Source organism: Aplidium turbinatum, chromosome 14 (genome assembly GCF_918807975.1).
Source record: "Aplidium turbinatum chromosome 14, kaAplTurb1.1, whole genome shotgun sequence".
Lineage (NCBI taxonomy): Eukaryota > Metazoa > Chordata > Ascidiacea > Aplousobranchia > Polyclinidae > Aplidium > Aplidium turbinatum.
Window position 1 is genome coordinate 6,229,476 of NC_137485.1, and position 15,164 is coordinate 6,244,639.

Consider the following 15,164-nt stretch of genomic DNA (forward strand, 5'->3'; position numbering starts at 1 on the left):
CACAACTGGCACTAAAGAGCTGTATAATTAATTTTAAAGGGTTTTGATTTTGAAGTGACCCCTGTTCACAGGTCCCGTCCTTCGCCTAAATATTTTGAGTGGGCAAACATTTAATCTGTGGAAAAATGTTTCCACACTATTGCTTTTAATCGCTGCATGTTTCTTGATGCTTATAATCAGTTAGTTAATTACCTTTGTAGAGACCCGAATGAATTTCCATTGTTTTTAGCTTTCTACAAAATGTAATTCTCACATAACATTTGCGTCTCTTAAAAAAGGCTCACTTGTTGTGCACCGAGATAATTTTGATGGATCATTTTTTACTCAAATAACCTTCCACCGACAGCTTTCCTCAAGTGATTCTGTTTAATGGCAAGTCATCGCTTTCAATCTTCACTGCTTTAACAAAACGTTATATCCGCAGTTCACCTCTGCGACGGAATCTCACCAGGAGTTCACCCTAGTTGGTAAACATTGTTGAAATTTGCCAATCTTAAATTACGTAACTGTTTGCTTTTTCCTTTTTCTGAAAGTGGTTTATATACCTCTGCAAAAAACAATTTTAACAGAGACTCATAATATTACTGAAAATTAACTCAGACTCATAAGATAACTTTTCGAATTCAAAATCTAAATTCAACTCGAACTTACGAATAAAAGAACTTGAGACTCATCGTGTTACCTTTGTACCATCGAAGCTTTGTTACGCCAGCAGCGTATCTGCTGTCTTCAGGGGTTATAAACATTTATAATACAAATAAAACCACAAACCCCTGCACCTTCATGAAGTTGAAATTTATTGCATTTTTATAAACGTTTTTAGATTCTTGATGAGGGCTTTAAGTTAAGCCGAAAACGTTCGACTGTTAAACTATTTTTAAATATGTAAAATGTATTGTTGTAATGCTCAACCCTGTTTTATTGTTGTGTCTTGCCTGTCTTTGGCACATCAATAAAAGTTTGTACACAACCTTTATATTCATAACATTGTCGATGAGGGGGACCCGAAAATAAATTGGTACCGGCCCCGAGAAATCCTGTTAACGGTCCTGGTTTCAACAGCAACATGTCCCAGTAGGGCCTCGCCGACTCTCCGAATTTGGACTTTGCAAATGGTCCATGAAAACAAATTTCCATTGGTTCAAATGCAAAAGCCTCAAAGGCTAGGCCTAGCCTACATGAAAAATGAAAACTACATAGACGCTAGTAGGCTAAATGCAGTCCGTAGTCTTTAAAGCCCTTTACAATCTGTTTCACCTTTGTTTAGAATCATCTGAAGATTCTTATTAAATAAATGTTAGCTTGTGAAGGGTTTTAGAAACTATAGGCTAGTATTAGTCACTGCATTTGATGTGGTTCGCTCTGTTTGGCTTTTTGCTTGGCATTGAACGTGAATCGGTGGCAATTAATAAGCTACAGGCCTTAATACATCGTGCAAAGTTTGCATTTGAAGGCTGATGTTAGCCGCTGGTCTTGAGTTGGAGTTTTCCAAAGTTTTCTAGTGAATGAAGCACTGAGCCTATTTTTTGTCTGGTTTTTCATAACTACCGTTTTGAAGAAATATAAAGTAGCTTAGGCTACATGTAGGCCAACCGGTAGTCAAACGCCATTAACCTTCAGTGAGTAGGCTATCACAGTCTCACACGCGGGGAAGGCTTTAACTTTTACGAAAGTGTTCTTCGTCGTATGAGCTGTTCTTCGGGACTATATGTTTGGGCATGATGTCATCAGCCACTCTACAGTCTCGTCATCCAGGGTCTTCAGTCCAAGCGTTCCATGTGGTGGTTGATGGATTGGGCAGTCATGGACGACATGATCTACTGTCTGGTCTGTGGCGCCACACTCGCATCCCGGTGAGGAAGCCAGGCCCCATCTGCACATGTCTGAACGAAAGCGACCGACGCCGGTTCGTAGGCGGCCAAGCCGGACCCACGCAAGCCCCGCGAGGGACATTCCCGGAGGGCGGGGATCGACGTCGGGCAGGAAATCATGGAGTCGGGAGGCGCCGCTCCGCCACCCCATGCTCCATGTGCAGCTCGTCCAGTGTGCCGCATCCATTCCAAGATCTTCAACGCCGTTCAGAAGCTGCCGTGCGGCGGGCACAAATGGGCGTCTTGATTTCAGTCGCTGCTGTCCTCCAGGTAGGCGCTGGAGTGCACTGTGGAGGAGGTGGTCGGGGTCCAGTGCGCGACGAGCAAGGGAAATCATGGCTCCTTTACGGCGAAGCTCAGCAGGTTGGATGCCTGCAAGGATGGGAAGGCAGTCCGTTGGAGTGGGACGCAGGCATCCAGTCACAGTGCGTAGTGCGTCATTGATGGCGGTGTCAATGTGGCGGGTGTGAGAGCTGCGGCACCACACTGGTGCGCAGTACTCAGCGGTAGAATGGACGAGGGCCAAGGTAGCTGTGCGAAGGGTTTTCGCATCAGCTCCCCAGCCGGAACCCGCCAGCCGCCTCAAAAGTGCAACGCGCGCCGATAGTTTTTTGCGCAGTGACTCCAGGTGTCGTCGGTACGTGAGTGACCTGTCCAGGGTTACGCCGAGGCAGGCGGGCTCGGCGCAGTAGGGGAGGTGTTCGTCATCGGTGGTAATGCCGATCTCACGTTTTGCTTCCTTGTTGTTTAGATGGAAGGCCGCCGACACTGTCTTTGCCTTGCTGAGCTGTAGCTTCCATTTCTGGAGATATGTTGATATAGTTGACATGTCCTGGCTTAGGTTCCTCTCCATTGACTGCCAGTCTCCGGCTGGATGCAGGAGAGCCAGATCGTCTGCGTAAGCATACTTCCTGGAGATGGTGTCAGGCAGATCATAGATGTAAGTGTTAAAGAGGAGGGGAGCCAGGACAGAGCCCTGTGGGACGCCGTTCCTGAGTCGACGTAGTCTACTTCGTCGGCCGCTACCGGTGGAAAGAGTAAAGCTGCGGTTTTGCACAAGTTCCATAATCATATGGACCATGTGCCTGTCAGGAAGGAGACGAAGTAGTTTGCAGGTAAGGCCGCTGTGCCATACAGTGTCGTAGGCAGCCGTGAGATCGACAAACACGCCGCAAGTACGAAAGTGTTGAAGCTTTAAGATTACAATGAATTTCCGTTGGACTCCCATCGAAAACAAGTGGCACGAAACTTAAAGTCAAGAATAACGGTTTCGTGGTGAGAATATTTATTCTTGGAATTCATCTTTCGCATACTTGCAGAGGGTTTAATCTATACTGACCAAGTGAAGTTTAAACTGCAGTTAAAAAACAGTTTTAACTGCAAAATTTTCGGTCCATTTACAAGTTTTCCCAAACGAATTTCGAAAAAGCACACCCACTTACAATAGCAGTAACTTTTGGACTGCTTCTGACGCGTTGCAGTCTGGAAGTTACTGTCAGTCCATAAGTTACCAGGGGTGCCCGGCGTTATCGCAATCGATAGAAAAGCGAAAATTGTTTTAACTAAGTGTAATGAATTCATTGCTCTCAAACTAATGCAAGCTTTTCAGTTAACATTACAAAATACTTATAAGTATTAATCTGACCTTTTTAGAGGTTAAAAATCTAATTATTTTTCAAAACAAAATTTAAATAAAATATTTGGCAACCTTTGTAACTTTTGGCCTGCAGTAACTCTTGGACTGCTACACCGGTATTGCATTCCAAACCGTATTCCAATATGACGGGCTTTAGGGGCTTCTAACTCAAGACTCCAAGTTGATCTGACGTAGTTGTAAGCAGCATCATAGACTTTTCGTGTTGGAATTTCCGCCAATTGACCTCCCAGGAAAGTACATAATTCCTCTGCTTTCCCAAAGTCAAGACGAGATCCCACTGTATAAGGCAACTTGTAGCAAATCCTTCCAACCACGACTCCGCCAGAACATTGAGCTAAATCTAAAAAACAAGACTGGAATATCTGACTATAAAACACTGATTGCAAAAGGACACCTTTTTTTTTTTGTAAATGCTTCATATACGATAGCCTATTATTTTCATCATCAGTAGGACATGACTAATTCCAGTAGGCTAATAGGTTAGCAGTCAAACAAGACTGTGCATTTGAAAAATAAAATAAAACAATGAAAACTATTAATACTACAAAAAGTGCTCAATGCCAAGCAAAAAGCAAAGCAGAGCAAATTAAATCAAATATACTGTGGTTATTACTATCTAAACCCTTGATAGCTTATTTCACCTAAGCCTAAAGGAGGATCATCAGAAGGTCCTTATTTAAATAGATTCTACTTGAATAAGAACCTTCCGATGATCCTCCTTTAGGTGAAACAGGCTGTCAAGGGTTTAGATTAGATAGTAATAACTATATTTGATTGAAAACAAAAATATATAAAAAAAAATTGTTCAGCAAATTAGTTACTTAAATATTTTGTAGTTTTATGGTATTGTAATCCTACTGTTCTTTTACATTCAAACATGGGCCTAGCCAAGATTTAGCAGGGCAGACAGAGATAAGTTGTAAACTCCAATCTCTTTTGAGATGTGTGTGACGTCATAATACTTGGATCAATGATAACAATGTTTATACATAAAGTAGAACTCGGTTAATCCGGATTCGGTTAATCCGGATCTTCGCCTAATCCGGATGAAACTGGAAGTACAAATGATTTGTAACCTTTTTCTTGAGAAACGGCTTCGGATTATCCGGATTATTTAATCCGGATCTTCGCCTATTCCGGACAAAAGTTGCGCTTTCTCTATAGCTTTATCCGGATTTTCCCGACAGTTTTGCCATTTTATGCTAAAACGTAACGTGGCTTATAGCGAGAAATTTCTTATCTATTGTTCCGTTAATGTGACGCAATAAATTATTGCGGATTTCTTCTTTTCATGAACAGTAATCCCTCCTAACCAAAATTCGTGCGCAAATGCCAAAACTCGTACTGTCACTTGAAAAGATGTCGGTGGAATTTTCGGCGGTATGTCGGTGATGTTTTTCCAATAGAAGACTTTGTTTGATTTTTTGTAAGTTTTCCAAAGAAACTCGTCTTCCGTAACTGTTTTCAAAAGTTTTGAGTGACTACAGATTATTCCGACACGCATGTCTAAAGATATAACTTTTGCCAGTGTGTTCTTGCGTTAAACGCAGAGTCTACAAATACATCCGTTTTACATGCATGCTGCATTTCAAAAGAATTCTATCGCTAATATGGTGATCGCGCGTCTCGGAATTGACAGATGACCACACTAATGCGTTCAATTTCGGTGATTTTTACCGATACCCTTCTATCTAGGTAACGTCAGGCTTGATAGAACCGTCATCGGTTAATCCGGATCTTTGCCTAATCCGGATGGAATCGCCGGTCAAATCGAATCCGGATTAATCGAGTTCTGCTGTATATTGATTTCCATTAAGGATATGCTAGGGGATCTCCTGACTAAGAAGCAGCGGGCCAGCGATTCTCCATCAAGTATCAATTAATCATTCTTTATTACAAAATAAATGGAAAATCAGCAGAGCCCTATTGGCATATGCATTTCGCTCTAACTTTAGAGCATCTTTAGTGCCTAAAAAGCAAACATAAGAAAGCAAAACCTAAAAACTGTCACTAAATAAATAAATAAATAAATGAATCTGCAGTAGCCTAAGATACTGACGAAGACTAACTGCCAAAACTAACTGGTAGAATACTGCGTAAATATTAACTGGCTGCGTAAAATATTTATAGGCAAATTTAAACTATATTTAAACTAAACTACACGAACCTAACAACTATGACAAAATAATGATGACAATGCGCAAAAACAAACCAATGTTGATGAGAGTCGAATGGCTAAAGCAATACGTACAAAATGAAACTGTGTGAAGATAGCATGTCAAAATAAAACTAAGTGACAGAACATAGCAAAATCAATGGGTCCATGACCTAAGTGTTAAGTGCAAATCAATAAGATAGCGCAGCGATAAATTCACAATAAAATGAAGCTGGAAAAGCAGGACCAGCGATCAGAAACCTCTACTTAACAAGAGGCAAAATCATTCTCTTAATGTTAATCGAAGATTTGATTAGTGATGCCCATTTATCTTCGCACATGTCCAAATCTGCAACGGGTGGCTTTTCAACAAATGTTACTGTGAAACAATTTAAACTAAAAAAAAAATAAACAAAAAAAAAATAATAAAAAAAATAAAAAGTTTAAACTGTTTAAAACCCACAAACTACCTCCTGAAGTATTAAACACCATTTCAGTCTTTGATATTCCTGTTCGAACTTTACAATCTGCTGGAAATATTACCACTTCCAGAGTGACAGCTCTGTTGGAATCCATTCTTAACCCCATTAGGATTGATTACTGCAAGAACATGGTTAATGAATACTGCAAAGATAGCCGGGACTATCTCATGAAATTGGTTAAATGGAAGGAAGGTTGGTTGAACGATAATTGCTCCTCACCACCTGGTGAGCAACCTATTTTCTTTTTGGTTGCCGCTGACGTTGCTGCTCTTTACCCAAGCATCCCTAGACATTTAATCGTACAGTCATTGCAAGAAGCTGTAAAATTGCACTCTGGTTTCAACGAAGTTGGTTCAACGAAGTTGATTGAGTTAGTTATGTTTTGTTTGGACAACGTTGTCACTCAGTATCGCGAGACGTTTTTCAAACAGCAAAACGGTATTGTCACAGGTGACAACCATTCGGTTTCTATTGCCAACATTGCAGTCCACTATATTATTAAGTCTTTAGCCCAGCAACTGAAATATACGGTATTGTTTGTTAGGTTTATCGACGACATAATGTGGATTTCGGAAGGAGCCGAATATACACGCAATATCCAACAGACGCTCACAGAAGCGTTTACAAAATATGGCCTCTCGCTCAAATTTCGCTGCATTAATACAGCTTTGAAGGACCAAGAGGTTGAATTCCTAGATGTGCTTCATGTTACGGATCAATCTAACCTAATAGGATTTACCACGAGAGACTTCCAAAAGACCACAGCAAAACACAGACCCTTCCTCCACGGCTCTTCTTTTCACCCCCCACATATTTTCCAGTCTATTGTTTTTAGTGAATGTGTACGTTTAAGACGTCTCAACGAGCTGGATGAAGATTTTTTCAACTCTTTACGAAGACTACAGAATAAATGTAATTTTTCTGGTTTTAAACAGGACGTGGTAGAACGCATCACTACATTAGCAAAAAATTGGAAGGAACGGTTTGGCCCCAAGAATCACAAAACTACCAATAAACGCACAATTTGGGCTTCTTCATTTTCCACTACCATGAAACTTACTGCCAAAGAAAAAGCCCTACAACCGACAGCATGCATTGTTTATAAAAGACCTCTCACTCTTGGCAACACCCTGACCAACTACCGTTCCATTGCACTTTCGGACAATCTTGAAAAGACACTCGACTGTTCTAAACCATGTGGACATTGTGCTTTGTGCGGTAATTTCCGGAACCATAATAAAAATATGGTTCCTTGGACCCGAGTAATACAATCTAGGGATAGTGTAATCAAACTTCGGCAAGACCTTAATTGTAGCGACTACGGGATATATGTTGCCTCCTGCAAACTCTGCTCGGAACAATATGTTGGCCAAACCTCCAATCGATTTTCTACCAGGTGGTCCGGCCATAGGTCTGCATGGAACACTTTTGACACCAGTCCGGAAGGTGATAAGGCGGCATTACTCAAACATTACGCCTCCTGCCACTCTTTGTACATAAACACAAAACCATCTATTGCAGACTGTTTCACAGTAACATTTGTTGAAAAGCCACCCGTTGCAGATTTGGACATGTGCGAAGATAAATGGGCATCACTAATCAAATCTTCGATTAACATTAAGAGAATGATTTTGCCTCTTGTTAAGTAGAGGTTTCTGATCGCTGGTCCTGCTTTTCCAGCTTCATTTTATTGTGAATTTATCGCTGCGCTATCTTATTGATTTGCACTTAACACTTAGGTCATGGACCCATTGATTTTGCTATGTTCTGTCACTTAGTTTTATTTTGACATGCTATCTTCACACAGTTTCATTTTGTACGTATTGCTTTAGCCATTCGACTCTCATCAACATTGGTTTGTTTTTGCGCATTGTCATCATTATTTTGTCATAGTTGTTAGGTTCGTGTAGTTTAGTTTAAATATAGTTTAAATTTGCCTATAAATATTTTACGCAGCCAGTTAATATTTACGCAGTATTCTACCAGTTAGTTTTGGCAGTTAGTCTTCGTCAGTATCTTAGGCTACTGCAGATTCATTTATTTATTTATTTATTTAGTGACAGTTTTTAGGTTTTGCTTTCTTATGTTTGCTTTTTAGGCACTAAAGATGCTCTAAAGTTAGAGCGAAATGCATATGCCAATAGGGCTCTGCTGATTTTCCATGTATTTTGTAATAAAGAATGATTAACAATGTTTATTTGCTACTGAATATTATGTCGTGACGTCACACACGTTTTGAAAGTGAGGTTTAAGACTGGGAACTCACCAGAACCTCTCCTTCGCTTACGCAATAGGTTTAGCTACAAAGAAGTTCTATTGCTACAACACTTGCCTTTGAGTTTTTGTCGAATTTCTTCTCTAAAAGCACCGATTGCTGCCGAATCTCCCTTTTCTCCTTTTTTACCAGCCCTTCCAACATCACCCTTAATTCCAGCGATTCCAGCTTTTCCAGGAAACCCGACATCACCCTTTTCACCCTTGAATGGAGTTGCCGCTTGCTCATCACAAACAGTGGTAACTTGCTGTCTGCACTGTTGCGGGCACACCAATTGACAAGAGCACAGAAAAAGTATGACAACATAAAATGCATAGCCTACATATTCAATTCAAGTTTTTTTCAAGGCACACGACTGTAAATAATAAACAACCAAGATATTTTGAAGTGCTTTAGAATTAAAGTTCTTTTGTTTAACTCTCTGTTAGTCTATACTCGATCGAAAAGGGATTTAGAGTACTAGCTGATATCAAAACGGAAAATGAGTTGTCTCCTGAATGAGACTATGATGGCACAATGCGGGAGTGTTGGAACCAAAAGTTCTGCCTAACTTGCATGAAATGTTCTAAAGTATTCAGCCTCTAACAAGTCATTAATAAGCTATAGGCTATGCCTACGTGGATACATGGCCACCTAAAGATACGGCCTGATTTGTCACATTTTGCAGAAATTTTCAGGTTTTTCTAACTTTGGGCGAACGTTTAAATAAATTTTTCTAAAAATGAGATTTTTACGCTTTCTTTATTCTTTTTCCCAGATGACACAATAGGTTTTAACATCCTCACATGTTAAAAAACAAAGAAAATTTGATTTCGAAGATTGTAGTCAGACTGTTAATTTTCAATAACAGTCTGATTTTGCGTTTTTCAATTTACTTTTTCTCATTTGCTATTGCTTCCCCAAGGCAACAAAACAGATTTATGTCATTAGGAAACCGCAAAAAGTAAAAACATCTCAAAAAATGTCAGTCAAGCACTAGCAGTAGCTGTAATCAAAATCTGCAAAATGTGACAAATCAGGCCGCATCTCCAGGTGGCCATGGTGGATATTCAAATAAAAACTATTAAAGGCATACTAAATGAAATTTTCAAACGGGAATTAAGCATCAAAATGCGTAAACTGAACATTCAAGAATACATTTCATAAAAAATCACTGAAAAAGAATTGTTTTCAATGGCGCCGGCAAAGCGCAAAGTCCAACGTTTCTTTTATTTTTTATTTTTTGCAAAATGACCAAAAAGTGGAAACACTGCCCCAGAATCACGTCACTAGCGACTAGCAGTAGCATTATCAAAAGTCTTTTCGCGCGTTGGATTGGAAAGTTCAGACGTGTTGCGTTCCAAGAATTTTCACATTGATTCAAGGCCTGGACACATTGAATCCATGAAAAAATGCTGATTACTCCACGCCTTCTGAATTGCCTAGCTGAAATTGTTTCACATGCCTTAGTGGAGTTTGCCTTCAAAAACCTTGTTTTTTACATTTTCATTTTACATTGATTGAAGGCCTGAATACGTTGAATCTATGTAAAAGAGGATGATTCACTGTTTGAAGAACAAGATCTGCCATTTGAAACTCACGCAGTAAAAACTCTTGCCCGATCAGCTGATTGCTAGTCGCTGGTGACGTAGACTGTATAATCTCACGCTTCGCTGCTCACGCCCATTCCCGTGTCGAAAGCTCTGACAAAAGCACGCGCGCAATGGTGGCCAGACCGCAATGGGGCCTTTTTTTTCATAATCGTTTTATGGTAGCATGTTAAACACAAAGAACGTGGAAAGTCGCCAAGTCAGGTTTTTCCTTTAGTATGACTTTAATTATTTTTACGCATAAGAGTTTTCGTTGTTGTAATGAAGCAAAATTTTTCTCACTCTTCTTAAAGTGCCTTGGGCATACTTACAGATTACTTAAGCGTGGACGTCGCTATTGTGGTAACAGTTAAGGGTTGGATGGGAATCGAACACACATCATAGAAATGCTATCTCTACCTACACCCTCTACGGGAGTCTACGCCAAGCTGTGAACGGCGAAGCGTTGACTTAATTTACTTTATATAAGACGTATTTTCTCTGTTTTTCTTGCAACTTTTGATGGGTTGAAATGCTGTTTTTGTAACTTCTGATTGGTCTAATGATTCCCTTGTCATACAAACTTTGTATGCTTAAACCTACCACAATATTTGCTGGTAAAAAATCCTAGACGAGTTTATTTGGCCATGTTGCTAATTATAAACTATATTTTTTGCTTTGATTTTATCCCCAGATTTGGTCTGTATTGGCGCACCAGCAATGCAAATTTACATCGTCAGGGCGTCGGAGTCGGAGGGATTTTGGCGTGTCCGAAATCGGAGACGGATTCGTAAAAAAGGCCGGTTCCAACTCGATACAAAACGATAAACAGTCATTCTTTTATTTGCAATTTTTTTTGGCAATGTTTCTTGGTTTCCATATCGCGCTGTAAAACTTAGATATTGCCCTAATTGAATTTTAAACTGCTTGCAATATCATAGATAGTTCAAAATTTTATCACTTAGCCTACAACACAACACCACAAAAGTTTAATGCACTACGTTTCATAAAACTGCTGATTACTGCTATTGATAGAGCTTCGTTAGAGAGTTTGTCTTGTTAAACCATGGTCCTATAGTTGAACGTAGTACCTAGTAGCCTACTGCTATTTTATTGTCCAAAACTTTAAAAAAAACTGACAACCTTCAAAAATTTGGCAACGCTAAAGTTGGAGTTGGCTATTTATGAGTCGATGATAGCCCACCATAACATATTTGGCTCTACAACTTTGGATTAATCGCGCCATAGATAATTGAATATTGTACTTGGTTATTCCCTAAGTCCATTATGTTCATAAAACGTTGAAAGTACATTTTGTTCCATTGTTCCGGACCCTAAAGTTCATCTTTTGTGGAACTTTTTGTTTCGTGATTGGTTTTGGAAGGTTGTCTTACAAACTCCTCGGAAAATTTCATTTTAGTCCATTCCGAGTCTTCAGGGTTTCCAAAAGTATTATCCAAATCATCGATGGCTTCTATGTCACCGCCATCAAGGACTTGACTTCGCGTCAAAATGTTCTGTTCCGCATGGCCGGGGTCACGTGTGCTCGGAATGACTATGACGTCACGAACCATTGCCCATCGCAACACAGATGACGTAGCCGGAAGCTTGTTGTTCGACGAAAACGTCACAATGTGGTAATGGTTCAACACAGGATTGACGTCGTAGCTAAGTTCATCAGTCCACACTTTGCCGAGAGTGCTGGAAAAAAGAAAATACAATTGAAATTTGAACGTAACTCAAAATGGTTGGTTTAGTTTTGAATATTTATCCTTGGACTGACAAAGCCTTGATTGGTTATCCCAGGCTGTTTCACTGTAACTTGATATTTTCACCTACGTTGTTTCACCCATCTAAAATCTGTACACCTCTGCTATCCAGATGTTTCAAACTTGTGTCAAAGTATCCCCAGCATAAGCTTTTCAACAATGCTATATGCTTTCTATCAGTTCAGTTTAGTTTTTTTTTTTTTTATTCCTGATCATCACAACAAAAAACAATATATAGGCTACCAAGCATAGCAGAGGTCTAGAAAAAGGTAGAAGCGACAAGACAAATTTTTAAAAAATTCACAGAACAATTTACGTAACCAACAGATTGAATATTTTTTTTTCTACCTTTATTTTTCATGATTGCAAGAGTTTAATATTTTTTGAAAATTGGTTTGAAGCACCCACTTGGGTGGGATTTTTAAACCACCCGTGTGGGATTTTTGAAGCACTTTACTAAATTCAAATTCGCAAGAAATGGAAAACTAAAAAAATAGTTATATTTATGTTTAAATACTGTACAATGCAAGCAATATTTTGAATCAAAAACTATATAGTCCGTCTTGTTTTAAACACAAAATCGCTGTTTGTGACATTAAATCAGTCCAAACTGATAGAATTAAGTGTCAGAATATAATGTTTTAAACAGAGTGAAACTGTTCACCAGGCATTTGATCAATAAAGTGACTTGCGTTCTTCATCAGGAGGTGACCAAGTAGCCTATAGTCACCAGAAGAACGCAAGTCACTTTATTTATATAATGTTTTAGTTAGCAATGCCAATAATACAATATGTTTTTGTATTTATGATAGACTTCAACTGTCTAGATTTTCGTCTTAAAGTGCTCATGAGTTTTAGACGAAATACTGCAAAAATATTCTTCATCTTGGTTGACATTCGTTCATTCGTCATTTGTCCAGTGGTTTCACAGACAATCGTCCACCATTGGTTTAAAGTCCCCTTGACTAGGTGCTCGCTTAAAGGTCCCATATGACAACATGCATGCTTTTCAACCTAGCAGTTCTTACTAACATATAGGCTAACCATCAGCTTTAATGATATGAGATAAGCTGCAGTAGGGTACCCATTTGTTTGAAATAATTACCATTTAAGATAATCAAAAAAAGCACAAGGGAAAGCGTTAAAAAACGAAAACTTGGTGAGATAAAAATTACTTTTGGTTGTTCAAAACATAAAACCTTAAAAAATTTACTTTTTATCACTACTTTGCTGTAATCTTTTGGAAATCATAGACTAAGATTAAACTCGACTCAAAAGCATTTAACTTCAAGAAATTTGGTTTGAAAGGGAAAAATTATAATGGTGGTTCAAGGGCCTTACTGGTTCAAACGTCCTACATCTTCCTTATCACGATTGCTTTACTAATATAATTTCAAATTTTATCCAGTTCGTTCGTGGTCTCACCTGTAGCCCATGTAGGCGATGTTGTTTTCAGAACAAATCTTCCTGACTATGCGATCTTGGTGGAAAGGATCGAACCAGTTTTGAACCAAGGACACCTTTCTTTTGGAAAACTTTTTAATCAGAAATGCTAAGTCATTACCGTTAATATTGCTCACTCCAATACTACGTACTACACCACGTGACTGCATTTCCTCCAATCCGCGCCACGCGATCCATGGACTGGAATGGCAGTTGCTATCATTTGGACCACATGAGTCCATTGTCACGAAATCATGCACTAGTACTGCATCGAGATAATCCGTTTGTAATTCCTTCAGTGATTGTTCAACTTTCGCCAAAGTTCCGTCAAACGTCATAAAGTCCGGATCGATTTTGGTCACAATGAACAAGTCCCTTCTATTGATTTTGCTGTCCGCGATCGCCCGACCTATTTCATGCTCTGATGAGATCGTGAATCCTTGCTCTCGTGCTTCCCCGCTGTATATGTTTGCTGTGTCGATCATCGTATAGCCGATGCTTAAGGCAATTTTAACCATCTCGTACGTCTTTTCAAATAATCTCGCAGTACCAAATCCGATTGGAGGGATTGTGTACCCGGTGTTGAGAACACGATCAGGAAGGCTGTTGTCGCGGCAAATTGCGCAGTAATCGTTTACATGATGTGTCAAAGAATATAGTGATTCTCTTCTGCAATTTAAATCAAAGTCTTCATCGCATGACCACGAGAAGTTTAACCACACAAGGTCATCATCGCACTCCATTGTGACGTCATCACCTGGAGGAATATAAAGCAAGTTTCGTCGATTGAGGTCGATTGAAGGGCTCGATTCAACTTCTATCTTGGCTCTTCCCTTCGCTACTGCAACTATGGAATGCTGGTTGGAATGCATTGTCGGCAACGTAGTTCTTCCATTGATGGATCCTGCCAAAGTCACTTTTCCGTATTTAATGAAACAGTCGAACAGCCCTTGACACGACATCAACATTGAGGGCATTCTGACCGATCGCTGCATCATTTCGCTTCCATTTGTGATATCATAAGTGAATCGTACCACGTCACGGCCATTCAAAACTGAACCAAGAGATTCGTTTCTGCTTCCATCACTGTCATGGTGATGCGACTGCACTATGACGTCATGAAATTCTTCTTTCAGCACCTCTGTCTGACCAAAAAGCGACGTTAATTCGCGACCTTCATTCTTCACCAAGAGGATTCTTTCCTTTCTCATAAAATCCAAGAAAAAATCCTCCCCACTGATGTCATACTCAGAAACAAAGACACTCTCACGTGTTTCGATCAACCCGGGATGAACGATTGTGACGACAACAATGGTTAAAGCAAACCAGCTTAGATTCATCTTTACAAAGGCAGAATTCAATTGTAATTCATCTCCAAATGTGGTTAAATACTGTATTCTTGATAGGCCTACTAAGTTTCTTGCATTTGTCAATGCGCTAAACAACAATAGGCTATTGCTCCTGCAAAGCAGAAGTGACCAAGTAACCATGGATGGTGGTTTTATTTCAAAATATCAAATACGATTGTGATTTGACAACATGTCACTCCTAAGTATCTTTCAAACACATCTTCAAAAAAGTAGCTATATAGTAATAAGTTTATTTATTAGTTGTTCCAGAGACCAGAGATATATATAGAGAGAAAGAGGGAGGAAGAAAGATGAGAATATTTAACCTTTCAAATACCAGTCGAGAACGAAAGGAACACAAGTACACAAAAATGCAGTAGAAACGTCTGGCAGCGCTAAACAACCTTGCTGGTTTCTAGTCAAGATGCTGCTTGACATCAGATTTCTGTCATTATAGCGGGGAAGGTTTATTTTTACGTCATAAATGACGGGACATTAACGGGATAATTATGCAGTGCAGCTAAGAATGCCATATGAAACATAAAGCAAAGCAAAATACAATAAAAAAAAAACTAATAATTGGATACCCTACAGT

The 15,164-nt window shown here is 39.4% G+C and overlaps 1 protein-coding gene across 1 annotated transcript; it reads right to left on the reverse strand.

Annotated features, from left to right (window-relative positions):
• Nucleotides 1-10,835: 10,835 nt before the first annotated feature.
• Nucleotides 10,836-14,667, reverse strand: LOC145783177 (uncharacterized). Its single transcript, XM_082594973.1, has 2 exons — nucleotides 13,203-14,667; nucleotides 10,836-11,709 (listed from the first exon to the last, which is right to left on the reverse strand). The coding sequence occupies exons 1-2, from the start codon at nucleotides 14,558-14,560 to the stop codon at nucleotides 11,343-11,345; spliced, it is 1,725 nt and encodes a 574-aa protein (XP_082451099.1). The 5' UTR covers nucleotides 14,561-14,667; the 3' UTR covers nucleotides 10,836-11,342.
• Between the last annotated feature and the right edge of the window lie 497 nt (nucleotides 14,668-15,164).